The sequence below is a fragment of the Vulpes lagopus genome, chromosome 2 (genome assembly GCF_018345385.1).
Source record: "Vulpes lagopus strain Blue_001 chromosome 2, ASM1834538v1, whole genome shotgun sequence".
In the NCBI taxonomy this organism is placed as follows: domain Eukaryota; kingdom Metazoa; phylum Chordata; class Mammalia; order Carnivora; family Canidae; genus Vulpes; species Vulpes lagopus.
In genome coordinates, this window is record NC_054825.1 from 155,007,211 (window position 1) to 155,034,944 (window position 27,734).

Genomic DNA, 27,734 nt, shown 5'->3' on the forward strand with positions numbered 1-27,734 from the left:
GGCTGTGTGACCCTCCCGCTTGCACACGACAGCCTCCAGTGTGCACTTAGCTCCCCCTTGCCTCCAGCCCCTGCGGAGAGGGGGCCTGGGCCCTCCTGGCTTGTGGGGGCGCGAGGAGTGTGGGTAGTGGGAAGCCCGGCCAGGCTGTTGCCACAGGCCCTCTCGCTGTCCTCATGTCCAAGGAGGCAGGCACAGGCCGCAGCCTCCACCTGAGCCAGGGAGCAGAGGCCTGGAGAGGGGTGGTGAACTGCCCGGGGCTGTACCTCATGAAAATGGAGAGGCTGATGTTGCGTGATGCTCCACGGACTATGCCCGCACTGCTGATGGGCTGCGCTGCTCACCTGTGAGGTCCTGCAGGCCAGGACGGTGCCTGTGAGACACATGGCCTCCTTCCACTCCTGATGTGCTTGTGAGGCCAGAGGCAGCAGGGAGAAAGCAATAAGGACCCACTGTCCGCCCTCAGCCTCAGCCTCCATTCTAGAAGCACAGAGTCAGCACCAGACCTGCTGGACACACAGGCTGGCCGTGGGGGCCGCGGAGCTGCCACTCTGTGGGCTCACCAGCACCGCGCACGCACACTGCCCTGCACTCACCGTGCTGCTCCCCTGCCTTCGGTTCACACAGAGGGAGAGAGAATCTCTAGCAGACCCCACATCCAGCACGAAGCCTGACATGGGCCTTGATCTCTTGACCCTGAGATCACTAGCTGAGCTGATACCAAGAGTCAGACACTCAATCGACGAAGCTGCCTAGGCGCCCTGGTATTTACTGTTCCAGCCATCCATCAGTGAGCCGCTCGGCTTGCCCAGTACATCTGCTGTTGTGTGGCTGTCCTCACTGTCCATCTCCAGGACCGAGTTCGCTCAGGTGGCGTCACAGGGCCTGGAGGGGTGGGTGCAGCCGAGTGAGCCCCTCTGGGGCAGGGGGGTCAGTGCACCAAGGGGGGAGGGTGGGGTCCATGCTGCTTCCGGGGGACAGGGGAGGAGGTCAGCCTGTGGGCTCGGGGCCAGCCTGGGCGTCGACCTGAGAAAGGCTAACACCCTCTGCCTCCCTGCCCCCTCTTGGCCCTGTGGCTTTCTGACTTGTGCATGGGGCTCCCGTCTGCCCCTCCCTCCGTGACCCCGTTCTGTGGCACAGACTGCTCTATGTGCCCCTCGGACGCTGTGGCACAGCCAGGTGCCTGCTGGTCTGGGAGTCAGATTTCAGTCAGAAGCCGCCTGCCTTCCAAGAACCCACAGCCCCCAGATGTGGACGTGAGTGGGGTTCCAGGACAACCAGCCCAGAGAGGTCACTTGACCTGGGAGGCTGTGCAGAGAGGGTCCACCCGGGACGGCCCAGAAGTGTAGATGTCACCGGAAGAAGGGCGGAGGCAGAGCAGGAGGGGGCTCAGAGGTCATGGGGGTCATGGGCTCCCTGAGACCATGGGACTTGGAAGGGGAGGAGGAGGAGGGGAGGAGACTCTCCTTAGAAAGGCAGAGGTGTGGGTCTGGCCAGGGGATGGGGCACAGACCACTGCCCAGGAGCCTGAGCTGAACAGATGGTGGGCATGGACAAGAGCGAGGCAGGGCCTCGGGGGTTCACCAGCGCAGAGGGCTGAGCTCACCGGAGGGCCTGTGGGCGCACAGGCAGGGCCGCGTCCTCATTCACAAGCGTGAGCTCCTGTGAGGACAGACCCACAGGCTGTGGGAGCTCCCGAGCCGCACCCAGGCACCACCATGGACACGCAGGACAGCGTGGCGCACCTGGTCGGGGCCCAGGCCTGCGGCTGCGTGACAGCTGAGGCAGAACCAGGACAGGGTGGCCACGCAGGGACGGCTCCGACCTGCTGCCAGATCTCCTCTGTGGTGCTGGTTCTGTGACTGGGGGTCTGCAAGACTAGGAACGTGAGAGGGAGAGTGCTTGGCTACGTTAACTCAGTACACCTGACTTTGAAGTAAGCAGCCCCTGGGGGGACTTCCTGGGGGAGGCGGCAGAGCTGCGGTGGCTGAGGGGGGCTGGACCGGGGCGCAGCCCTGGGGGGCGGTGGGGGGCGGCTCCTCCAGACCAGGCTGGCCCTAGGAGCTGGAGAGGGTCACACCCCGCCACTGCATGTGCCCCAGTCGGTGGTCAGCGCCCCAGGCGGATCTGCCCCAGCCAGGCAGCCGTTTCTGGGTCCCCTCCACCCTCTCCCAGCAGGGCCTAGAGCCACCTCCCTGGCTCAGGGGCAGGGGGGACCCCACAGAGGAGCGTGGCCCCGCCTGCCGCGGCACACACCCCGTCCATGTACCCGGGTGTCTCGGTTCCTCAGGGAGGGGACAGGCCGGCCTGGCGGGAGGCGCTGCCAGCTTGGGGGCCCGGCCTCCCGGACACACTTCTGTATGTAAGCGGCGACATGCGCCGCTCGGCTGGCGGAGGCCCTGCAGCGGCAGGGAGGGGTCGGGGCCACAGGGAGGAAAGCGTCAAGACGGGCCGTGCTGCCCACCGTGTGCATGGGTCTCACACATGGGCCTGGGTGGGGGCGCTGAAACCTGGCACCAGCGTGAGGCCAGCGTCTCCCACAGCCCAGGACGGGGAGGGTCTGGTCCCAGAGCCACGGCCAGAGGCACCTCCGTGGCGGCTTCTCCATTCCCCACCCTCCTCTTCCCAGGGGAATACGGCTCTGGGGGCCCTGCTCCTCCGCAGAAACAGCCCATCCTCCCAGGGCCACCCGCACCCTGGGGCGCCGGCTGCTTGTTCCTGTCACCCCTGGGGCTGGAAGGGGCCGCAGTGAGGCCCGCGCGAGTGACGCCGGACAGAACGACCATGGTCCTGCGTCTCGTTCGACTTCCCCCCCCATCCCACGCAGACACAGGCCTTCTGAAGAGCCACTTCTTGTTTGCCAAGGGTTTATTTTGCACACGGGGTTTCTTCATGACTCACAGTCCCTGGGTGGCGGCCAGGAGGCTCTGTCAGAGTTCCCGGGGGATGATTTCCGGCGCAGCAGCACCCTCGCGGGAGGGGCGGCCCGAGCCCTTCAGAGGCGCTGTAATTAAATCGAGGTTCTGTGCCCTCACGAGTATGTGACTGCCAGTTGTCAACGTTCTCCATTGTTGAAAAAGCAATCGGGCGGCTAAGGCAGCTCAACCTCCTCTGAACCCTTCAGGCAGAGAAAGCAGGAAGACAAACATCTGGCGGGAGAGGCCGAGCTCCCAATGGGCGGGGTGGCCAGAAAGTCCACGCATGAGTCACAGTCTGGGCAAACAGTCTCTCACTTTTACCAACGGAGCAGGCCATGTGGGACGTCTGTTAAAAAGCAGATTCTCCTCAGATCGGTCCTTCAGAAACAAACCTTTAAAATCAGAACTGCATTTCGCTTCGTGTAAAGATGGCTGAGATGCAGACACAGGGCTCCCGCCGCAAAAATACCCCGATGCGGAGCGGCTCTGTGGAGGTGCAGCTCAGCCAGTGCGACTGAGCCACGTCTTTCCACTTTAAAACAACAGCACGGGTATGATGTGGGCAAACGTGCGCTGCTATGGAAATTCAAGAACACTTAAAGCTCCTGTGCCCTTGACTGTGATGGCCTGTGTGTCCCCACCCACTCCTACGGGTTCTCCTTCCAAAACACGATTTCCTGTCTTGTCGCAAATACGGTCTCTTTTCGGAACAGTGTTATCGAGGTGAAATTGGCACAGGGTATTCCAAATGTGCAGCTGGAAGCCTCTGACAGGAAGCCGAGAACTTCATCTGGGAACCCAGCAGCCGGGTCAGGATCCCGAAGGGTGCATCTCCCCAGGGGCCTCCCCCGGCCCCGGGTGGGGGGGGGGCCAGATCTGTGTGCGGTCCCCACACGTTCTCCACATTCCCTAGTTTTATGTACAAGGGGTGACATGGCGCCTCCGCCTTTCGCCTGGCTTCGTCCCCTCGGCACCGTGAGGCTGAGTCACTGCGGCCGCCGTACAAATCACTGAGTGTTGGCCGCGTGGCATCCTACGTGTGGATCCAGCACCATTAGGTTTTCCAGATTCCTGTTCACGGACTCTTGTGCTGTTTGCAGTGTTTCGCTAGTCCACACACAGCTGCTGTCGACACCCCTGAACAAATTTTTGTCTGGACGTATAGGGATGGAACGTCCAGGTCACACACTCCTGAAGCCCCTGCCAGACCGCTTTCCAAAACCTGTACCGCATTCCATCCCCACTTGCAGCCTGAGTCGGTGCCCATGTCTCCGGATCCCTACCCACACCAAGTGCCCTCCGTCTTCTGCATTCTCAGCATTTTACAAGGTGTGCATGGTATCTCCTTGTGGTTTTTATTCACATTTCTGTGGATTCCAGTAAACATACGGTGTTATATGAGTGGCAGCATACACTGCAGTGATTCAACACTTCCTTACATCACCTCCCTCATCCCATCCCCAACCGTCTCCCCTCTGATGACCAGCAGTGTGTTTTCTGCATTTAGGAGTCTGTTTCTTGGTTTGTCTTTTTTTCCTTTGTCTGTTTCATTTCTTAAATTCCACATCAGTGAAAGCACGTGGTATTGGTCTTTCTCTATCTCACTTAGCATTCTATGCTCCAGCTCCATCCAGATCATGGCAGGTGGTAAGATTTCATCCTTTCTGACAGCTGAGTAATATTCCATTGTCTGTATAGACCACATCTTCACCATTCATCTCTCAATGGATATTTGAGTTTTTTCCAGAATTTGGCTGTTGTAGATAATGCATGCATCCCTTTGAATTAGTGTTGTGTTTTTTGGGTAAATGCTTAGTAGTGCAATTGCTAGATCGTAGGTAGTTATATTTTTAATTTTTGAGGCACCTCCACACAGTTTTCTTTTTTTAAAAATTTTTTTTATTTATTTATGATAGTCACAGAGAGAGAGAGAGAGAGGCAGAGACACAGGCAGAGGGAGAAGCAGGCTCCATGCACCGGGAGCCCGACGTGGGATTCGATCCCGGGTCTCCAGGATCGCGCCCTGGGCCAAAGGCAGGCGTTAAACCGCTGCGCCACCCAGGGATCCCTCCACACAGTTTTCTACAGTGGCTGCTCTAGTTTACATTCCCACCAACAGTGTACCCAGGTTTTCCTTTCTCCACACCCTCACCAATACTTGTGTTTCCTGATTGGTTAATTTTAGCCATTCTGACAGGTGTGAGGTGGTATCACGTTGTGGTTTTGATTTGCATTTCCTTGATGATGAGTGATGTTGAGCATCTTTTCATGTGCCTGTGTTCTGCTCATTTTTAAATCAGATTATTTGACTTTTTGGTGTTAAGTTGTATAAGTTCTTCATATATTTTAGATACTAGCCCTTTATCAGATATGTCATTTACAAATATCTTCTCCCATCCGGTAGGTTGTCTTTTAGTTCTGTTGGTATTTTCCTTTGCTGTGCAGATTCATTTGCCTTTCCACAACTAATAAAAGATGCTTAGCATCTTTTCATTTACTTATTTGCCAATTCTGTATTTTTGCTGGTGTCTTCAAATCTTTGGCACTTTTATAAGTTTGGGCTGCTCTTCTTTTACCTTGTTGAATTTTGAGAGGTTTCACATAGTCCTTTATCAGATACATGCTTTGCAAAGAGTCTCTCCTAGTCTGCGGCTTGTCTTCATTTTTTTAAATAGTGTCCTTTGAAGAGAAGTTTTTAATCTTGATGTAGTCCAGTTTATCAGCTTGTTCTTTAATGGACCACACTTGTTGTGTCATATCCAACAAATCTCTGATTAGTCTAAGGTCACATATATTTCCTCTTAGAAATTTTACAGTTTAAAAATTTACATTTAAAAGTTGATTTTTGTAGGTAATCCAAGGGTTTTTAATTATTGTTGTCATTTTGCATATGAATGTGCAATTGTTCTGGTGCCGTTTGTTGAAAGACTCTCTTCTCTCCATATTGCCTTTTCATCTTTGTCCAAACGCGGGTGTCCACACGCATGTAGGTCTCTCTCCGGACTATCCTGTCCCATTGATGCACCTGCCTATCTTTGTATGAGTACTGCATAGTTTTGGTTAGTGTAGCTTTCTAATAATTCTTGAAATCAAGTAGCATTAGTTTGCCAATTGTGTTGTTTTCCAAAGTTCTTTTGGCTGTTCTGGATCCTCTGTCTTTCCATATGAACTTCAGGATCAGTTTGTCAACCTCTACAAGAAAAGCCTGCTTGGACTTTGATTAGGATTGTATGGAATCCAGAGGTCAATCTAAACAGACATATTAATAATCCTGACCCCTCTGACTTACGAATGGGTGTATTTCTCCATCTTCTTAGGTCTGTTGAAATTTCTCTGGGAAATATTTTGTTGTTTTCAGTGTGCAGGTGCAGTGAGTTGAATGCCACTTATCTTCCCCTGTCCCATTCTGTCCATGCCCTCATCCCCAGAGCCTGAGAACTTGACTTTATTTTTTTTTTAAAGATTTATTTATTTATGAGAGAGAGAGAGAGAGAGAGAGAGAGAGAGAGAGAGGCAGAGACACAGGAGGAGGGGGAAGCAGGCTCCATGCCAGGAGCCTGACGTGGGACTTGATCCTGGGACTCCAGGATCACGCCCTGGGCCAAAGGCAGGCGCTAAACTGCTGAGCCACCCAGGGATCCCCAGAACTTGAGTTTATTTGGAGAGTTTTGCAGTTGTTCTTGAAGGTCTCGAGAGGAGGAGATCATCCCAGATTATCCAGATGGACCTAAATCTGTCCTTATTAGAGCTCCACAGAGGACAGAGAAACAGAAGACAGTGTGAAGATGGAGGCAGAAGCTGGAAGAGGCAGGGAGGCTCCTCCCCTGGAGTGTGTGGCTGGAAGCCCCCCAGTCTGTGATAATCTGTTGTGGCCCTTGGAAATGGACACAACAGGTGTCTCACATTTTCTGTCAGATTCATCCCTTAGCATTTGATGCTCTGGTAACTGCCATTGTTCAACCTCAGATTCTTTATTGCTGATACGTAGAGATTCAGTGGGTTTTGGTGAACTGATCTTGTGTCTCCCAACTTCACTAAACTCACGTAATAGTTGTCATAGTTTTTTCTGTAGATTCCATCAGATTTTTTTACATGGATAGTCACGTCTGAAAATAAAAAATGGTTTTTACTTTCTCCTCTGAATGCGTCATATTTGTTTTTCCTGCCTGATCTCGCCAGCCAGAACCTCTAGCATAATGTGGACAGGAGTGGGGCAGCCCTCCCTAAGCTCTTCCTGATCTCAGGGGGACAGCATTCCCCTCTTTTCCTCCACCCTCTTCCTTCTTTTACCCACAATTGTTGATCCCTGCTCTGTGCCAGGAGTTACATGGCATGTGACAGGATCACGGATGGGGAGAAAGAAAACCAACTGAGCATAATGTGTGTAAGTGCCGAGAGACAGTCACATGTGTGCACAAGCACCGGAGAGGGGAGGAAACACAAAAGACCTCCCGGAACACATGATGAAACTCACCGGGACACCATCTCACACCAGTGGAATTCAGCAGAAACCAAGAACGCAGTAAGTACTAAGTGTTGGCAAGGCCACTGAACAATGGGAACGCTCATTCACCACGGCTGGGATGATAAATGGATGCAATCAAGGTTTTAGAAAAACCTCGTCATTGAAAAGGAAACTGGACATATGTATGCCCTGAAGCCATAAATTCCACTCGCAGCTCCACAGACTAGAAAAACTTCCTATTATGCCCCCACACGTTTATATTTACCTACAAATACAAATATAAACCATCCAAGTGCCAATCACAAGTCAAAGGGGCAAATTGTGGGGCATCCACACAAGAGCTGCCACACCCCAGTGAGCACACAGGAACCGCAGCGCTACATATACCTACACAGATAAATGTGAGGAACGTGTTGGACGTGAGTGAGTCACAGGAGAATATATATTGTGTTCTTGAATTTGTATAGAGTTAAGAAACAAGCCAAACCAAGGGATGTGCTGTTTGAGGTGACACAATAGAGAAGCACACAGCAGGTATATTGGAAGCACTGCGGAGTGTGTGGGTCAGCTCAGACTGCTCCAACAAACACCATGGCCCCAGATGACACAATAGAAATGTATGTTCTCATAGCTCTGGAGGCGGGAAGTCCAAGGTCCAGGCTCGGGCAGGCCGGCCCCCCAAGGCCTCTCTCCTGGCAGGTGGACACCCGTCCTCCCTGTGTCCTCACCTGGTCATCCCTCCATGTGTGTCTGTGTCTTCATTTCCTCTTCTTCATGGGGACATGGGTCATGTTGGATTAGGGCCACCCCAGTGACCTCGTCTTCACTAATCACATCTGCAATGATCTGATGTTCAAATACAGTCACATTCTAGGTACCAGGGGTTAGAACTTCAACATGAATTTCAGGATATAATTCAGCCTGTAATATCCCTCCACCTCCTTGGACTGTATAGTCATGTAGCTGGATTTGACTATACTTAATATACTCTGTTCCGAGGAATCAGAGCTGAGTTTAGAAGGATGCTCAGAATTAAGTGAGTGACAGTGTTAAGAATCAGGCTTCCAGACTTCCTGGTGGCTTAGCAGTTGAACGTCTGCCTTTGGTTTAGGGCATGATCCTGGGGTCCTGGGATCGAGTCCCACATTGGGCTCCCTGCATGGAGCCTTCTTCTTCCTCTGTCTGTGTCTCTGCCTCTCTCTCTCTGTGTCTCTCATGAATAAATAAATAAAATCTTTAGAAAAAAATGAGGCTTCCAGCATTAGTTCCAAGCATGTGCTAAACCAGGCTCCCGATGGAAGACAAACGACTGAAAAAATGACCCCGTGTGTCCCCAGCATCAGCAGAGTGCCACACACAGAGGAGGCAGGGCATTGCTTGCTGAAAGAGGAGGAGTTTCACATTGGTCCCTCCTACTTGTTTTGAAGCCACTGTGAGCACAGAGAATAGTCTTAGAAAATAATTCACCATCTAATCTAAACTCTGCTAAAATAATTCAGGAAATATCACCTACTGGCCTCAGGAGCATTAAATTTAATATTAGGTTGAACCACAGGAAATGGCCACATTTGATCATTTTTGACCTGCAGGCTATTTATTCTACATAGTTCAGTCTAATTCAGTGTCTGAGTATTTTTAATTTAATTTTATTTTTAAGAGAAGAAAGAAAATGAGAAAGCAACTCACTAAGTCAAAGCCAAGAACTATTTTCAGGCTGTAATTAAACGGCCATGTAAGCAGGAAACTACTCCAAAAATATAACTTCTCCCCAAAACAGGCAATCTGAAGGGTAAAACATCTTTTCATTTTCATCAAGAAAGCCAGGAAGCGAGGACATAATAGCCCTCTGTTGTGATCTAAATTACCGTGGATGCACGAAACTTTTACTTCCAGCGCATGGGGCCTGATGATCATAAAGTCTGGTTTGGACACTGTGTTTCATGACTGGATGTTTTAAACAACGGCTGACAGCAAAGGTTTCCCTGAGCTACACTGCTCGGGCATCCATCGTGATAGCTTGCAAGACAGGTTTACTGTCAGTGGCGGGCAAGTCAGAGGCCAGCTCACACCTAGGGGCATAACTAAAATAAAATGCCTGACTGCATCATAGGATTAGTTGAATTTTTCTCCGGCCATGTTATCTGTAAACGATTTTCATGCATCTAGCACCAAATAGGCTCCTTTAGATAAGGTGATACTCTTGAGCCATTATTCATAAAAATAGAAAGCACCAAAGGGAATGTCCTTCTTGATTTACTTGCACTGAAAATATATCGACCCTTCTTCACTTGGAACAACAAGAACAAAGATGTCTTGAGTAAACTGTCAGATTTAATCACTCCCCGAAATTACTTGTGGGCCTTCAGCTCTCGGGAGCTTGGGGAATGCATGTTGTCTACAGCAGCATATTGTCTCTGGAGATTTCTTTAGACATCTAGAGAATTGGCTGAAACAGCACACGAGCACATGAGCACATGAGCAGGTGTCCTCCATTTGAGAGAAAACAGAGAAATTTTATTGAAGTTGGACACATGGTTTTTTACGGGCCCCCGACATGATGAAAGCACATACTCTTCCTGAGATAAGACTGGGCAGCTGGCTATAGACTGAGTTCTGCAAACAGATAATACAATCTCAAAACCAGCAGCACTTGGTGCAGAGGGCATCCATGAACTCTGAGAGAGAAAACTGGTAAGTGGCCGGAAATCCTGTGCTTCCTAAGTGAGATACGCTGAGATCATGCGACAGTAGCAGGGCAGCCCCACCGGCTCTGCAGGACAGAGGAGGCAGGTACCTTCACCCAGTCAGGAACAGCTCGGTGCTCCACAGAGCTCCCCCTGGAGCCCGGTGCCAATAAGGTCTATAGTCCCCAGCGGGCACTCTGTCAGTTGCACACAGGCAGGCGGCTTCGGGAAGGAGGGCATGGTCCAGAGTCGTTCAGACTGGGACTCCCCCAGGCAAGGGCAAACAGTGCTTCTAGACAATGCACATGTATGGCCACAGTGTGGGTGCGTGTGCTCTTGTCCCTCACGCTTCCATTGAGCTGAATCCCTCAACCCTGTAAGCTCTTCAGGTTGGAAGAACGATCCTTCGGGCTGCAGAGAACTCCTCATCCACTCAAAAATAGGAAGGCGGGAACCCCAGCAGCCTTAAGATTCCCCTCACCTGCTCCCCCCAGAGCTCCCCTCTCCCCTCCAGCCTGCCTGCTCATCCTGCACCAGCAGAGTCCGGCATGACCAGAGACTGGCTGATGTCCAGGCCATGACCCTGTCTGCCCGTTAGGCTCATCCCATCGCCAATCACACCTGTATCATCAGGACCCCAAGAGCTCCAAGCTAAACATGCATGAGGGCTATGGGTTGTTCTTTTCATACTTTTATTCAAATGCACACAAAGCCTGCAAATAGCCTCATTTCTCTCTCCCATCAGCTCTTGTCCTCGGGCTGGCACTGCCGTGGTCACATCGTAGCCGTGCAAGACCATCTCAGACACTTGGGCCAGTAGCCATTTGTCCAGTGAGCCATGCTGGCAGCTGCCCATGTGAGACTTACAGAAATGACGGTAAACATCTTTTTGAGTAAAAAACATATTTTTATAATGTACCTTTGGATATAATGATATAATGTACCTTCTTTCCTGTGTCAGGCACTTAAAAATGAGAAATTTCAAGAACAGGCAACCCAGTTCATTAAAATTCACTGGATCTGATTTCCTAAGAAAATTCAAACAGTGTGGGAGGAAACAGCATTCTTCATTTGCCACTGGAGTTCATAGGACAGAGAAAGACTACAATATTTCTGATGCGCCTGTGCCTCATTCAGAGATGCAGGAGTTGGGGCATCTCATCCATGGTTAGCCTCCTTCCCCCCAAATTCTGTCTCTAAAGTTAGGTCATAGCCTTAGCGTGGAATTTATTGGGAGAAATGATCACCTTCTTATGGCCTCTGGCACTGCTCACATTCATCATGGCTTCAACGGCTCAATGGTTGAGCCACCATTGGTATGATTCACAAAGACTAGTTAGGCAGTTACTAGATAGGTAGTAACTAGTTCACTTGTTTCTTATCTAGAGCCTGTAGGGTGATCATGGCCTACGTGTGACATGTTTAATTTAAGAATCCTAGTTCTCAGAGTGATGCGTGGCTGAAGATCTGGCCCCAAGACGACGGTGGAAGGTGTGAGCTGGTGGTCACGCTGCTGCACGGCCTGCCCCACCTGATGGTCCTCCCTGTGGAGTACTGCTTCCGAGCAGCTGCCCACTTGGCCTTCCTCTGTGAAGACGCTGTTTGGTGGGTGTCAGGCTGGACATTCTGGGAAGCGCTCCTGCCTCCTGTGGCAGCAGAAGTTGGCACTGGGGTCTGGAGGCCTGTTCAAGAGCAAGGCTACCTCCTGCAGTAAAAATCCCAACCGCTTCAGTCAACCCTTCAACACAAAGCTAAATTGCTCTGAAAAACAGTATTACTTTGAAACCCTTTGACACATTTGTAAAAAGAAAAACAAAAAGCTTTTGCAAATTAAAAAAAAAATCCTTAAAAACTGCTGTGTCAATAGCTTTCTTATTAACAAATACAAAACAGTTTAAGACACTTTGTGACTTCTGTAGGCCATGGTTCAGGGGTACTGATCCCCACTGAAATCTTACTACTAAAATGACCTATTTGGTAAAACTTCAGCAAGGGTTCCACTGACAAAATAACTGTTTCGGAAAGAAGAGTTACAACTTGCTCCAAAATGTCAAAAAGAATAAAGATGTAAACACCACATACTTAACATGTTTTTACAATAATATTAATTCTGTCAAATAAATACAAGGAAGTGGCACCAACATGATGGCAATTTTGACACAAAAATGTAGCTCCCGGATAGTTTAAAATAAATAATTGCTCCCAACAGAAATGAGCGTTCTGAGCACAAGCCAAGAGCGTCTGACATTAAAGTGCTGTGAGACCAAGTGGCTTCAGGTTCCAACCTGATCACCTGTGCGCAGAAATGCCACCTAGGTCTCTGGGTCCCAGCTGTCCGCCACGGGTGAAGTGACACTAAATGCCAGACTGAAGTCCGTCTTTTGTCATTTTCCTGTTTTTTTCCAGCGTGTGTTTAAAAATTTTCTTCAGGGTGTCGTAAACCACTGGTCCATTTTCAGAGTCAAAATCAACCTGCTGACAGAGAACACATAGACTCAGGACACCAACCGTAACAGAATTGTAATTAGCTGATTTTGGGTGAAAAGAAAGGGGGAATGGAGAAAAACCTGACTTACAACACAATTCTATACAATAAAACAGCACCCACACATGGTGCACACATTAATTTTAATTGAGAGACCACAATAGAAATGTCAATCCTGTCAATACTGCCCTTCTGGATCTCCTGCTCGATGTGCACACTCAGAGACCGCCGACCGCCAGAAGGCAGAGCTCTGAATCTGGAGCCTAACCACTCGTGGGGGGTGGGGGGGCTGGGAATAAACAGGAGGGGAGGCGTCCTCACCGCTGTAGGGGCTGCCCTGCTCACACCCGCCCTCTGTCCCAGGCACACCACAATAGCCGCCACCTTAGGGTTTCTTGAGTGGTAAATGTGAGAGTCCCATGTGTCCGTCTGCCACGGAGAAAACATCCACGGGCCTTAGTGTCCTTGCCCTTTCCTGGGACATACTGTGTCCATGTATTTGGGCTGTTTGCCCAAGCTCAGTAGGCTGCAGGGTCAAGTGATGATAGGACAGAGGCCCAGAGCAATAACCACACCTCTTCCCCGTCCCCTCTCTCCCCCTCCCACAGAACATGCGGCTCCCCAGGGGGGCCCGCAGAGGCTCCAGCCTGGCTAACACATGTGTGGACACAAGACAGCCAGGTCAAACACAAATAATTCTAGGATCCGGGCAGCGTGTATGTCACAATCACGTGGCTGCCCTGGCCCTTGGAGGCCCCCATACCCCAGAGGTGAGGGTTGCCAGGTGGGGTGGTACAGCAGGGGCTTTGCATCCTGGGTGACCTCCCTGGGCACAGGTGACCCCACTGTCTGTTGAGGGGCTGCGGCAAGCCTGGAGAGCTCTGGCCCAAGGGGCACGGGACATCCTCCCTAGAAGAGTGGACCCAGCATGAGGGTAGGTGGTCAGAGCCTCCGCTCATGGGACTATGCACCCGAAGACAGAGCCACGAAAATCCCTCAATCATTCCAAAGCTGGGTTTGGAACAACTGTGTTTAACTTTCCATCAGGATTCCCCTAAAAGGCCAACAGAAACAGCAGAGAGTTCCTACCACATTAGGAGAAACCAACACTAAGGATTTTTTTCAGTTATATTCAGAAATTTCATTATATCGCCTAACCTATCTGCAAAAGCTTCTCATTAATGGTAATAATGGTTTGAATTGTCCACATTGCTAAGCACCCAACTGCCACCCCCCCAAGGGCAGGTGGCCTCATGGTCTGTGAAGACATAAACGTGAGGTGCAAAGGACCATGCACTGTGGGTCTGAGCCACTGGTCTGGAAACTGTTGGGAAGAAACCAAGAGGCTGCAAAGCTCTGGAGATGGAATGGGAAGCGGGTTAGGCCACGCTTCAGAGTGTGCAGGGGGAGGCTGTGGGGAGCACGCACCATCATATGGGGCATCAGGCATCATTGCTACCATTTACCGCAGACACCAAGGCTGAAAAACTGGGCTTTATCACAGGGTCACATTCCCTGTGAGAGTAACCAGACTGAAGGGGTGAGGGGAGCTCTCCTCCTGACACGGCCCCGGTTCTCCCTTCAGCCAGAACAGAGGCTGCAAGCCTGAAGGCTGTGCGTAGATTTTTCTTTTTTTTTACTTTCTGCTCAACAGGGACCAGGCACTGGGGTCATCGATGCTGGATGCTGGGTTCTCAGTGGCCGGTTACCTGTGGAGGCCCAAAGAGGATGGGCTTGGCCAGAAAACATTCTCTGACTCCTGCCTGGATTTTCAAGATTTTTCTCAACATCCAATTGTTTCCATCTGAAAGCTCTTTGTTCCCATGTTCTCCTTCAAAAACCCACAGTTAAGCTTTTTCCAATATATCAGTCTTGAGAAACAAGTATTTTTTGGCCAAAGTCTACAACTATGTTTGAGAAATGTTAAACACGCTTCTGTTACAGAAAAACATGCAGAAGGTTTTATTTCAGAGCAGGTGGGAGACCCTGGATTCTGGTTTACAACCTGTGGCCGGCAGCATGGGACTTACCTTGGTGAAGGCTTTAATGGCACGGGCAAGGATGGCCTCCTCCACGTCCGCGGGCACTGCCTGCAGGCTCACTACGCAGTGCAGCACGCACAGGATGGTCTGGTGTTGGCCCTGTGCTGGCAGAAATCACAATCAAACAAGTGGTTTGGAAAATGCCTCAAGACATAGACTCAAAGCCACTGTGGAGCCGGGTGCTGGAGTGGGACCAGGCCGCGTCACCTCAAACACCAACTGTCTACCCAAGGGCTCTGGTGCTGTTCCTGTGCGGTGTTAACACTGTCTGACAAGCTTTCAAGGAGGTAAAAATCAAAGCTGCTCCGTCATGACACCAAGTATAACTGAAAATGAATATAAGTGTAATTTCCAGTCAAATGTCTTCCTTGCAGGGAGCTGATGAGAGAGAATCCACTTGTCTCTGGACAAAACTGCTTGAGTTCAGGTGGTGGATGCTGACATGCCACGGCGGGACAGCAGGACGGGGACATGTAGTGGGGACCCGTGTCAGCACGCACATGCCTGCGGCAGGAGCTGCAGAGGGATGGGGTGCTCTCCCAGTGCGCCCACTGGAACCTAACAGGGAGGGTCCCTGAGGAACGTGCCCGACTGGACTCCCAGGGGCTGCTCGCTCTACAGGAGCCAGGGAGAGACTTTGCGTCTGGAGCCCATGCGCACCCAGTATGCTTCCCACAGAGCCACTGACTTGGCTCCTGAAGATCTACCGTGAGGGCGTACTCGGAAATGAGGAGAACCCAGCAAGCACAAGTGATTGTCACAGGGATGGCTGGCGGGGGAATGTGAATATCCTAGAGCGGGGCTGCAGGGGAGGAGGGCCAGGTGCAGCAGGAGCCCCATGATAGGTGGGTGTGAGCTGTGTGCCGGAGCCACTGGGGGGTTGCGTCCTGCTGACACATGCTGCTGGCCTTTCCTGTAAGATGGGGCCTCACCCTGTCCAGGCCACATTGATGAATGAAGGGGACAACGGAAATCATGACCTGGTGAGGGCCTGGCCACCCCTGGGATGACCTCCACCCCCAGCCCCTCACCCAGGGGTCGGGAGGGCAGCCTACAGAAGGGACTCTAAAGGTGTGCATGCATGTGCGTCTGGGTCTATGTGTGATTGAAGTGGACAGTTGTCCAAGCTCAGGTAACAAATGCAGAGAAGTCTGATGGAAAGCCCTCACCATGTTTGTGGTGCTGCTGGGGGTACAGGCATTCTCCCCGTCTGGTTCACAGCTCCTATGTGTGACGCTGGCTTGCATTTCTTAGCTTGGAAACATGTACATTAGAGCCAGATGTGGGATTCTGCACGTAAAGCCCACACTGAGGGCCTCAGCTAACTTCGCCAGACAGTCTCCTTACCTTCTCTAATAGAAACAGCGCTTCTGTGGCATCTGCATGGCTGGCAACCAGCGTGTCCACATCCTCTTTGGTGATCACAGGCTCCTTCAGCTGCTCCACCCAGGACCACATTAGACTGCACAGGACAAAAGGGTCCCTTTCGCTGCATATTCTTTCCCAAGCTCCATCTCGGGAATTTAGTTCTTTCTAAAAAGAAGGGAAGAAAGAAAAAAGTGGGGGAGGGGTGGGAGGGGAGGGGAAGAGGAAGGGGACGAGGGGGAGCAAGGTGGAGGGGCAGGGATGGATGAGGGAAGGGAGGTGGGGGAGGGAGAGGGAGGAAGGGAGGGGGGGCAATGATGATGAGGAAGGATAGGGGAGGGATGGGGGGACAGGGAGGCAGCACACGATGAGGTCTGAAGGCCCTCATCCTGTCCATGAGCGAAGGTCTCGGGCCCTGAGACACACACTGCCCCCCATCCGCCACCGCCCGGGTGGCACACAGGGCTGAGATGCTGAGTCTCTCTGAGCCTTGGTTTCCGTCTATGAAGCTGGCCGCAGCCCCATGGGTGTGCTAAAGCCGCTGAGAGAGGGACTGGCTGGCCCAAAAGCTCAGCTCTCTGCCCCGCTCTGAAACCATAGACGCTGCTCAGGAAGAGGGAGCCTTCCTTTTAGGCTCCTTGGGACAAAACAGAAATACGTACTGCGATGATATAGAATGGTGGATGACATAGCACAAATAAGACAACATTTTCAGGTTACTCCAGAACAAGGAAAAGCTAAAACTTCCAAGTGTGCCCCAGAAAACTGAATGGCGGGCAGCTTCGGCAGACACAGCTCTCTCACCCACCTTTTCAGAGTCCCCTGCAGGCCTGGACGCAGCCAGCCCCACACCCTGAGACTGGACGGGGTGGGGCAAGCTGGCCTTGCCCACATGCCACGTGCTGGGGGTTAAAGAGGAGCCCCTAACAGTTTGCTGTGCGGAGACCAGGGGAAAAGCAGAAAGAATTTTAACTTCTGATGGGGCTCAGATGTATGTGCTAGTAAATAGAGCGTATGCAGCAAGCGCAATCCTTGCACATTTGTTCATTCATGCCTCCGGTATTTTCACAAGACTTAGGACAGCCGGTAGCACATAACCTACCCGATTCCTACAACACCTGTAGTGAGACCCTGATGGCAGGTGTGTGGGTGCAGGGAAGAGGGTGCTTACCCAGGAGCCCAAACAGGGCAGACAGCTTTCATTCCCTAGGTTGTGCATGAGTCCAGATGTGATACTCCTGCCCCCGCCAGGGTCCCTGGCTCTGGGCTCCTCTGGTTCCTCTTTATTATTTCATAAAGAAGCCACTATGTCTAGTTGTGTGGAGGCCCTGTTCCCCACAGGTCATACACATTTGGGCCATGTGACCTTGAGCATGTGTCTTGACCCCCGTGACCCTTGGCTTTCCTATCTGTGATACTTAACTCATGTGGACTGTGAAGATTCACGAAGGATCTTGGGGTATCCTCTGCCCTACGGGTCCCTGCAACGTAGCAGACGAGAGGGTCCAGCACAGGAACAGGCTGCACTGTGCTGCCCAAATCACAGTTCACTGGGCTCTTTCCAGAACTCAGCTATGTTTTATTGCTCAAAGGCACATAACAAAATCCAGAAAACGAAACAAGCCTATCCAAACAAAAGGGTCATGTTCACCCCCGGAAAATGCTTTTGTGTGTGAAGTGCTGCAACAGTCCACCGTGCTAGGCTGACCTGGGAAGGAGGGGGCCAGCCACGTGTCCTCATAGATCGAGGCTGACTGACCCAAAGGCTTGTTCACTTTGGAGTAAGAAGTCACTACATTTAACCACTGGCTCAGCAAACACCTGCAGTTCTGACTTACAGCATGCACATGCTCTGCAGCCCCACAGTTGGGACTGGGTGCAAGGCTCTGTGGCTAGTATTTCCACCTCTGTATCTGGAAGGTTCTGACCCTCCTGGAACATGTATTGGCCTTGCTTAATTTATGTAGACTACAGAGGAGCAGCCACACAAGTAATTTGTGGGAGATGATGGGCTAACAAGTCTAGACTTCACTGAACCAGGCCTCCCCAGGTCAGCCGCACATTTGGGCAGTTGACTAGTCTCTGGTAACTAGGTGTTAAAGCCTGCCTTTTGTCTACACCAGCTGCTCATTCAGGGCAAAGAGCACAACCGATTGAAGACTGTGTTTCTAACGAAAACACACCACAAAAAGGGTTAAAATTTAAAATTTCACATTCTGGGCAGCCCAGGTGGCTCAGAGGTTTAGCACCACCTTCATTTCAGTCCAGGGCCTGATCCTGGGGACGCAGGATCGAGTCCCACGCCAGGCTCCCTGCATGGAGCCTACTTCTCCCTCTGCCTGTGTCTCTGCCTCTCTCTCTGGGTCTCTCATGAATAAATAAAATCTTTAAAAAAAATAAAATTTCACGATCTAATTTAAGCAAAAGCCAAGAAATGACCCTGAAGACACAATCTTAGGTAAAACTAATGTACTAGGCACGTGGGCGGCTCAGTAAGTAAAAGATCTGACTCCATTTTGGGGCAGGTCATGATCTCAGGGTCATGAGATTGAGCCCCAGGTCAGGCTCTGTGCTGAACCTGGAGGCTGCTTGGGATCCTCTCTCTCCCACTGCCCCTCCCCCCACACTCTTCTCACTCTCTCTACATAAATAACATCTTTGACAGCATCCGTCACGTGTTCTGACCTCACTCAACACTTGGATTGATGACTTTGGAAAAGAATTTTCTCTGATTTCACTTGGTCAGTGGTTCTCCAAGCATGGCTCCCTATCAGACTCAGGTTAGAGATGCTCACATCAGTTCCTAAAGCTGTGTGCTGTGGTCTGTCCGTCCACGCACCCAGTGGGAAAGCAGAAAGCTGCCACAGGCATTGGTATCAATGCCCTGCTCCAAGGACCCCGCTAAGTGCTAAACATTGAGCACTTTCACACAGAGATCAAGAAACCTGAAATTCAAAAGTTAGGTATTACACCAACAGGTCTTCAAATTTCTGTAACCCTTGAATTTGGTAACATGTATTACATTTTTGCTCTGCCATATGTATTTCCCACACAAACACAATTAAATGAAATACAAGTACCTGCCACATTTCTACCTTCCTTTTTACCTCCTCCTTTTCTGCACATTCATTTAAACTTGCCAGGGCTTTGGCTGCCAGTATTCTCCTGGCTTCGACACTCAATTCAGACTGCAAAGCAGTGTTTGGAGCAACTGTGGGCAGATCTTTGCTGTTGGGGACTTGAGTGTGTCCAGCCGAGAAGGGTGCTTTGGGGCTGAAGCCACAAGACACAGGGCTGCGGGAAGGGTCGGAGCAGCAACCAGCAGGAGTTTTGCACTGACAGTGGGGCACTTGCTGCGAACAGCCTGGCTCCTTGGCAATATCTGCACGGTCCGGTAGAGCTGGTTCCCCAGGATTGTATGAACCTGAAACACCTGAAGAGAAGGTTCTGCTTCGCGGAACTTCCTTTGCCATAGTCTCCTTATGGAAAACTGGTGCCCCCTCATCTTTGAGTCCTTCCAGGCCTCCAAATTTAGCCTGATTCCAGAAAGAGAACGTATTTTGGACCAGCGTTTCCTTACTTGGATCAAGCTGCGGAGACTGAGGGGTGTGCCAGTGGCTTATGGGCTTCTGCTGCTCGGGGTCATGGCCAAGCAAGGCCGGGGCAGGTCCTGTCCACGGAGCACTGCCATGCTCCAGAAGCGACTCAGCCCGCTTTAAATCTGAGTCGCTGTAGCTGAATTGCCTTTTCAGGTGAGTCAGGGGCTGAAGGCACTCGACATTCCGCCTCTTCCAAAGAGGGTCAATCTCTTGCTCGCTGGAAAGAATCACATCCTGATTCTCAAAGTCTGTGGCCACCGCAGTTGGGGGGAAGGAATCTGACACGTCGCTGCCCTGCTGCAGCAACTCTTTATCCAGCTTCAGGGTGATCATCTCAGAAACCGTCTTTTCAATTTCGGCAGACAGGCTGGGCACTTCGGCCACCTCTTCTGTCACCACTGGCCTATTCTCGGCTAAGTCCAGGAGCAATTTGCAAATGAGGTGGATAATTTTGGGAATGTGTTTCAGAAGTCGGGCCTCATAACCATGAAGCAGATGCCGCTGGCGAATGAGATACTGCGCTAGAGTAACAGCATGTGCTTTGGGGTCACAGCAAGAGAATATATTGCGAAGAGGAATCAGAAACTGAGTAAATTCCCTCACACACAGCAGTTGTCCTCGAGTTTGTATGGAATTGGGCCGCTTTGCCCGAACAAATATAATTGCTTGGTCAGCAGTCATTCGTGTTGCAAAAACTAAGTAACATGCTATTAAAACACCTAGAGGGAAAGAGAAGATGGGTATGAAAACAAAGAGAAGATGGGTATGAAAACACATATAACTTATCACTCTTTGAGATTTAAATTTTGAATATGTGGTAAATCATATAAAGGAACATTTTAAGGACAGTTATAACTTATTGACTTCTTGTGCAAGTGTTTATTCCCATGTCTATATGTCATTTCTCCCCATGATTGAGAATCCACACTCATCTCTGTACCCTGAGAGGGAAAGTGTTGGTGAGGGGATGGGAGAGAGAGTGTGGTGAGGGGATGAGGGAGAGCATGTGGATGAGGGGATGAGGGGGAGACTGTGGTGAGGGGATGAGGGAGAGCATGTGGGTGAGGGGATGAGGGAGAGCATGTGGGTGAGGGGATGAGGGAGAGCATGTGGGTGAGGGGATGCGGGGAGAGCATGTGGGTGAGGGGATGGGGAGAGCATGTGGGTGAGGGGATGAGGGAGAGCATGTGGGTGAGGGGATGAGGGAGAGCATGTGGTGGGGGGATGAGGTAGAGCATCGAGTGAGGTGATGAGGGAGAGCATGTGGGTGAGGGGATGAGGGAGAGACTGTGGTGAGGGGATGGGGGAGAGCATGTGGTGGGGGGGATGAGGGAAAGAGTGGGTGAAGGGACGAGGGAGAGCATGTAGGTGAGGGGACAAGGGAGAGAGTGTGGTGGGGGGATGAGGGAGAGAGTGTGGTGGGGGGATGAAGGAGAGTGGGGGGATGAGGGAGAGAGTGTGGGTGAGGGGAAGGTCCAGGCAGAGTTATGGACTGACTGGATGGAATATTCTAAGAGCAGTTCAGAGCAGGAAGTACAGCAGAAACACTTTTACCCCGTTGAAGAGGGTCTAAGGAATATAAGGAGCAAGCACAGTCCACTCTACTACCTGCCCTGGCTCACACTTACTTCCCACTCCTGCCATCTTTGCCATCACCTGTTGCCACATTCCCAGCCTGACATTATTTCTTTTTGGGTGTATTTTCTCTGGGAATTATTCACATTAACAGTCTATTTCTGGAGTTTTGTCTGCACTAATAGTTTTCTCCAGACCAGGACATAACTTTATAAATATTTATTATTAAAAGAAACAACAACCTTAACGTTATAGACATCATTATTCTTGTTAACTATTATTAAATTAAAATGAATAACATAATTGGTGATAAATAATTAATCCAACTGATAGTTAACTAATAGGAGGGTAAAAGGCAAGTCAGAAGACATCTGTATGGTTCACTAAGTCTGTCAATCACGTCATAGATGAAAATCAGGACTTCTGCAAACTGCATGGCTCTTAGTAGGGGCAGTGACCCAGAAATCTTTCTCACTGGGACACGGCACTTCAGAGTAAGTATGGAGACTGCAGTGCGGTCATACAGAACTCCCAGGAACAGTGAGGCCTTGGCTGGACCCTAAGAGCTGATGTTGTAGGTGGGGTTGAGTCCTCACTTGAACGCCCTCGCCAGCAGGTGGGAGACCTGGAGGCAGGTACACAGGGACCCATGGACAGTGCTGAGCTTGGATGTCTGGTTGGACCCGAAGACAACTAATAGTCTAATCCTATGGTATTTATTTTTGTGTCAGTATCAGCACTGCATTGACATTTGCTGCATTTTTAAGTAAAATAATTTATTTTTATTTGGAATTTTAGGCACAGATAGACTCTTTTCGCAAATATAATCCTTCCAGCCATGAATTTAAATCTTGGCTCTGCCACTTACTAACATAGCAAATTATTTAACCTCCTTCAAAAGTCACATTGTTGCTAAAGACTTAACCAGTGCGTGTAAAATGCTTAGAACACATAAAGTGAGACAATGCTTTCTATTGTCGTTACTTTGGTTAAGGAAAACTACATTTTTAAAAGACATTACTCATTAAAATAATGTGCTGGGGTTTTTTCCTTTGAAGAAAACCCAGAGTGGTCATTTAATGAGCTATGGAAACCCATCTGTTTACTAAATATGAGGAGTTTTCAGGCCTAAATCTCTCAAAAATACTCTCACAAAAAAATGGTCACTGAAACTGTTTAAGATATTTCAAATTTTCTGTAGCTCCTACCATTTGACTTCAAAACATTGATCAGATTCTGAAAAATATTTATCTTCTAGAGTTATTAAATATTATTCTTTACATATTTAAATATGTTACAAGACAATAAGCCCACTTCCTAGAATTTACCTGTTCGACCAAGCCCTGCATGACAATGGACAGCTACTTTTCCTTCTTGTAAGGCAAATGTCATCACCTTCACCATATCTAAGATGGTGGTAAGCGATGCTACACCATAATCCTTCCATCCAAAATTGTAGAAATAAACTGGATGATGAAAATAAGAAAACAGGAAAAAACAATCAACATACAGGAGATATCCTTGCATAGCCATTTGAAGAGAGTGAGTGAAGTCACGAGAAGCGTAAAGCTGTAAGGCACATGGATTGAACTGGATGCATAGCCTAAAATAATAGGCTTTTTACGTTTCCAGCAAGTTCATTGTTAACAACACTTCTTACAAAGCACCTTCTATATTACCTAAGACATTGCCTGCTAAAACTCAATCAGAAAGAATTAAGATGAAACAGGATTGGAAATTAATAAAGCCCATGACCTTTGCCCAAATCACTCAGCTACGGAGGGAAGGCAGGGCATGTTGTGTAAGCACGGAGATGTGTCTGAAGGACTGATAAGTGGCACAGGTGGGGACATGCAGATTTTCCATCCAGGGGAGACAAAAAAGCTAGATACACGCTTCTTAAAAACAAGTCCCCAAAGTGGCCAGGGTTGGTCCTTTCCAGCCTGGTCCTGACTCCATCCCTAGCTCCCAAGACTGGGGCTTCTGGGACTGTCACCTAAAGAACCCCTGATTTCCACCTGGGAGCAGAGCTGGACAGCAATAAAAGCATGAGTTAGTCCTGTGTTCCAATCCCGTTGCCATGCACATGCTGTGTGATTCAGGCAAGTGGGTGCTCACTGCACCTGCATGGTGCCTGTGTGAAGCAGAAAGTACTCCGGGATGGTCCAGGGCACTGTTACGGTAGCGAATGTGGACATTGTCTTGACAGGGCTCCTCCCAGGATCCCTCCCACAGACAAAAGCAATCCTGTACTTTGAGCAGCAGCACTAGAGAAGAATGGTGGCATTATTTGGAATCAGCGCTCATCTTCTCAGTGGGGAGCCCGCCCCTGCCCCCGCAGAAAGCGGTCATTCTATCACCCTGTGAGCTGACGAGTCTGGGTACTGTTCTTGGTGACTCATGGAGGGGAGGTGGAACACTCACTGCCAGCCTCCATGAAAGCTTCAGGAAGGTACGTGAAGCCGCTTTCCTGTTCCAGAGGGTTCCCACAGCTGGCATGTTCACCAGGGCGCTGCAGGTTGATGATTGTTTTTATGCCATGGCTCACAAGAGAAAAGAAAAAAGTCATCACATTGAGAGCTAGAGTTTAAAAAAAACCAACCCATTTTTGGCAATAATAAACACTATTAATCACTCTCCAAACCTCAATTTCCTAGTTGAAATAAGCTGCCTATTGTTTAACTATTTGAAGCCAAAAGCAATGGATAAGAAAACTCAAGTTGGCTTAGCAAGTGTGTCAGCAACGTGGCCTTTACCTCTGGAATTGCTCAATGAGGTGATACTTCTCCAGGAGCTCGGTGGACGGGCGAGCCATGGCCAGGATATTCTCAGTGACCCTAGAAAGGAGCAGGGGCTGGTGAGATGCAAAAACCTGGAAGGTTCTAGCTCTAAGAACTAAGAGAATGAGATATCAAGTCCCTATTTTTTCTACGATGTTAACAACTCTAGAACAATTTTCTTTTATTCATTCATTCATTCATTCATTCATTCATTCATTCATTCATTCATTCGAGACACAGAGAGAAAGGCAGAGACACAGGCAGAGGGAGAAGCAGGCTCCCTGTGGGGAGACCGATGTGGGACTAGATCCCAGGACCCCAGGATCACCACCTGAGCTGAAGGCACTCAGGTGCCTGAGTACTGAGGCACGCAGGTGCCCCTAGAACAATTTTCTTATATAGGTTCTGGCTTCAATTTTGCACCCTGATGAGGGCTCTAAGAAACCTGAATCCCTGAAAAAAACCCCAGCATGTAAAGTATCTGTGGACTCTGGCAGCATATTTCCAAGGACTCTCATGAGACTCTGGAGGGCCTGGTAGATGCCCCTCGTTCTGCAGCCAAAATAACTCTGCCCCTTGGTTACTGATGGTGTTAAGCAGCGATAACGCCCGCCTCACCGGGTTGGCATGAGCATTCAATACCATGTGGGTGTGAAATCTTTAGCACAAATTCTGGCTTATGGTTATGAATAAATGCTGAGTTATTGTAATTCAGCAGAACATATGGGCTTGGCAGTCCACTGGGCCTGGTTTCAAGTGCTGGCTTTTCTATGTCTAGCTGGGTAGTAGGTTACTCTGGACCCCAGTTCCTTCATCAGTACAATGACAGTAACCATGGCTACTTTTCAGGAGCCTTATGAAGATGATGTGATAGTTTGACAGTGTCTAGCACAGTGCCTGGCCTGAGGATAGACGGGCAGAGGCCCAACAGACAGCTGCCACCCGCCCCCCCCGCCAAGGGCTCTGGTGACAGATATGCCAGGCAGTCTGTCAGGAGCAGTGGGTCATACGAGCCCAAGGAGTGACGGAGACATCAGCTGAGCAGAGCACGATCCCAAAAGACATCATGCCTCCCCACGGGGGCAAGCCCTGAAATTTGATGGGGGCCCCCCAAATTCAGTAGCACTTATATGGAGACAAGGAGAGAAGTGCTGTGAAAGCACGGGAGGTGAAAAAGACTCAGAGGTTTAGTCAACAATGACCCAAAAACATCACTGTGATCTCAAGCTGCATTATTGGAGACCTGTGGTCTGACTGCACTGAGGCACAGCACTTGCTTTCGCACAACAGTCTTCAGACCAGACTGTGATCTGTGGGGAACAGTAGCAACAGCAGATCCCGACTCTGTCACCACACACGTGCCAGCCAGGCCTGTGTGAAAAAGCCCCAGCTGCAGGTTAGGGAGGCCAGCTGACAAAAGTCTAGTTTGGAAATGGATTTTCACTGCAGGAAATGATCCACCACTAGTGTTCTTTAAACCCCAAATTCCTCTCAGCGGGTTTCAAAGGTAACATGGCTTGATGATCAGAATCTGTCAGAGATATGACTATATCAAAAGAGGCCTACTCAATAGTTTACTATTATTAATAAGGAGAAGAGGGAAGCCAAGCCCTCTGAAAGGCAGGTCGCATCTGCACACCACAAACCATGCAGCATCTTACCCTGTGCTGAGCCCACAAGGCGTTCCACTGTGTACTGAGGCACACGGACAGTATATTTGCGTGTAAGTGTGCCCTTTCATACAGAAGACAGGAACAAAAGAAAAACGGGGCTAATATATACCCGTGTGAAAGGAACAAAACATGTAATTACCTCCTGCCTTCTCAAATGTGTAGCTGAACACGTTATTTCTAGCAACTTGAGAAGATATCTTAACAAGAAATGATAACAAGAGCTATCTTGTTATCATTTCTTTAAGATATGTTACGTATATCATTTTATCAATAAAAGCCCTACAGGTTGGTTTTATTATTTCTGTTTTACAGATGAGGCTTGGCATGCTGAGATCACACAGCTCATCATGCTGCAGGCCAGGCGGAGGTGCGGTGCTCTGACTTCACACCCACACGCGGCCTCCTCCACAGCCACTGCCTGCTGCACACCCACAGGGTCACTTACCACGACGAGTAGACCCCCTTAATGGCTTGCTCCTGCTCACTCCAGCGGGCAGGGTTTTCATACTTGCACGCTCTGCCACCACACGCCATGGAGCAGGCCATGTGTCCGGGAATCACATGCCGTAAGCGCTCTCCGACTTTCGTGTACTTTGGTGTTGGACGTCCTGAGTTTCCTAGAACATACAAGGGAGGAAGGACTCAAGATTCTACTCTCCAAATGGAACAGTAACACCAGAAACAGCTTCCGTGTTATCTCAGGATTGTAGATGACAAGCCGGTGCTACATTTCTGTCATTTTGTCAGAAATAAAACCGTTTCCTTTTCATCTGAGTGCACGGTCTCTTAATACAGAAAGGCTTCCACACACAATAATCTCTACCTGTCACATTGGTAATGAAGAGGAAGAAACAGTAAAAGCAGATCTCTTAACAAGGGGATGACTTTTTTCAAAAATTACATTTTTTAATGCAAAGCACAAAACATTTAATCCCTTTATCTGCTAGTACATGTCCACTGAAGCTCTTAGTACAACAGAGAGTAGAAAGAACAACGGAGAATTAACTGTCAACAGTCTGAATTTAAACTCAAAGCTGTGCTTTACTTTTTCTCTGGAGGCAGGTTGGGTTTCCTTCGGCACAGCTGACTGAGGCCACGGCCACCATCACCTGGAGAGAGGATGAGGACAGCGTCTGGGCGGCCGAGCCACGCCGGTCCTGCTGTAGGATGGGGTCCGAAGACGAGTGCCGGCGGCCCTGGAGGAAGGAGCTGAGGAAGGGCAGGGCGGAGCACCGCCGGGGCAGGTCCTGCATGGCTGGGTTGCGGGGACAGCACGGGACTGCAGCGCGCCAGCCCGCTCCGCGACCAAGTTCCGCTGAGCCACCCCGCACTGCCCTGCGAGACCTGACAGCCGCTGGGGATAGGCTGGTTTGTTTCCATGGCGACGAACAAAGAAACTACTGATTCCCGCTCGGAGCCCGTACAGGCGGAGTCCCACACGAACCCACAGCCTTTTGGACAGATTGTTCAAGGAGAGGGAAGAACATGTATTTTAAATAGATTACACTAAATTGCAGCTGCGCTGTTTTGTTTCTCATCCACCGTGGATAGGTCTGCCAGCACAAACAATTACACCTGACACGGTGCAATAAATTTAGAAAAATGCGTCTATGATACAGACACTGCCTTTTATACACATACTGAAAGGTGTAAATTCTGCTATTCCTTAGGTACCTATTATCTGAACATTCTGAAAAAGCTTCTCGTTCTACTGCTCTCCGGAACAGGGAAAATAGGAAGTGAACCGTAATGAAGTAGGATGCGCAGTGTACCTCGTAACATGAATAAAACAGCATTTAGTTCGTCAAAACCAGAAAGTCCCCTAGAATTTTCTTGATAGAACTGTTTTTAAAAAAAAAGAAAAAAGAAATGCTTGGACAGAACACATTAAATGTCTGTAGGGCCCATGTTTCAATCAGAAGACACGGGCTTCCAGAATGTGAAAACACAGACCCGGATCATGCCTGCATCAGGTGCGCAGGCGGCCCTGCCTGGCACAGACTCCAGGACCCCATCCTATGCTTGTTGTCACCCACTGTGGGGGAAACAAAGCTCCAGGAAGGTCTCTGGGGAGGCTGGCGGAAAAAATCCACCAAGAATCACATTCTTCTCAGGAGCTGGATGAGGAGGAGGCTGTGATGTGAGGGCAAA

At 49.9% G+C, this 27,734-nt stretch overlaps 1 protein-coding gene across 6 annotated transcripts in view; it reads right to left on the minus strand.

Moving 5' to 3' along the window:
* Positions 1 to 12,287: 12,287 nt before the first annotated feature.
* PTPDC1 (protein tyrosine phosphatase domain containing 1) overlaps positions 12,288 to 27,734 on the minus strand; it is a 57,956-nt gene continuing 42,509 nt past the window's right edge. Inside the window, exons 1-9 of one of the 6 annotated variants that reach the window (XR_005986356.1) lie at positions 26,629 to 26,881; positions 26,029 to 26,200; positions 23,887 to 23,967; positions 23,555 to 23,673; positions 22,459 to 22,596; positions 19,037 to 20,274; positions 15,939 to 16,124; positions 14,580 to 14,695; positions 12,288 to 12,536 (exon numbers count right to left, since the gene is read on the minus strand). Coding sequence is in view for 4 of the 6 variants with exons in the window: in XM_041746455.1 (XP_041602389.1) it covers positions 12,420 to 12,539; positions 14,580 to 14,690; positions 15,939 to 16,124; positions 19,037 to 20,274; positions 22,459 to 22,596; positions 23,555 to 23,673; positions 23,887 to 23,967; positions 26,029 to 26,200; positions 26,629 to 26,836 (2,373 nt within the window). In the remaining 2 variants the exon portion in view is untranslated. Of the gene's footprint in view, positions 12,540 to 14,579; positions 14,696 to 15,938; positions 16,125 to 19,036; positions 20,275 to 22,458; positions 22,597 to 23,554; positions 23,674 to 23,886; positions 23,968 to 26,028; positions 26,201 to 26,628; positions 26,882 to 27,734 lie in introns of those variants that run through there. The other 5 variants (XR_005986355.1, XM_041746456.1, XM_041746455.1 and 2 more) reach the window with 5 other exon arrangements.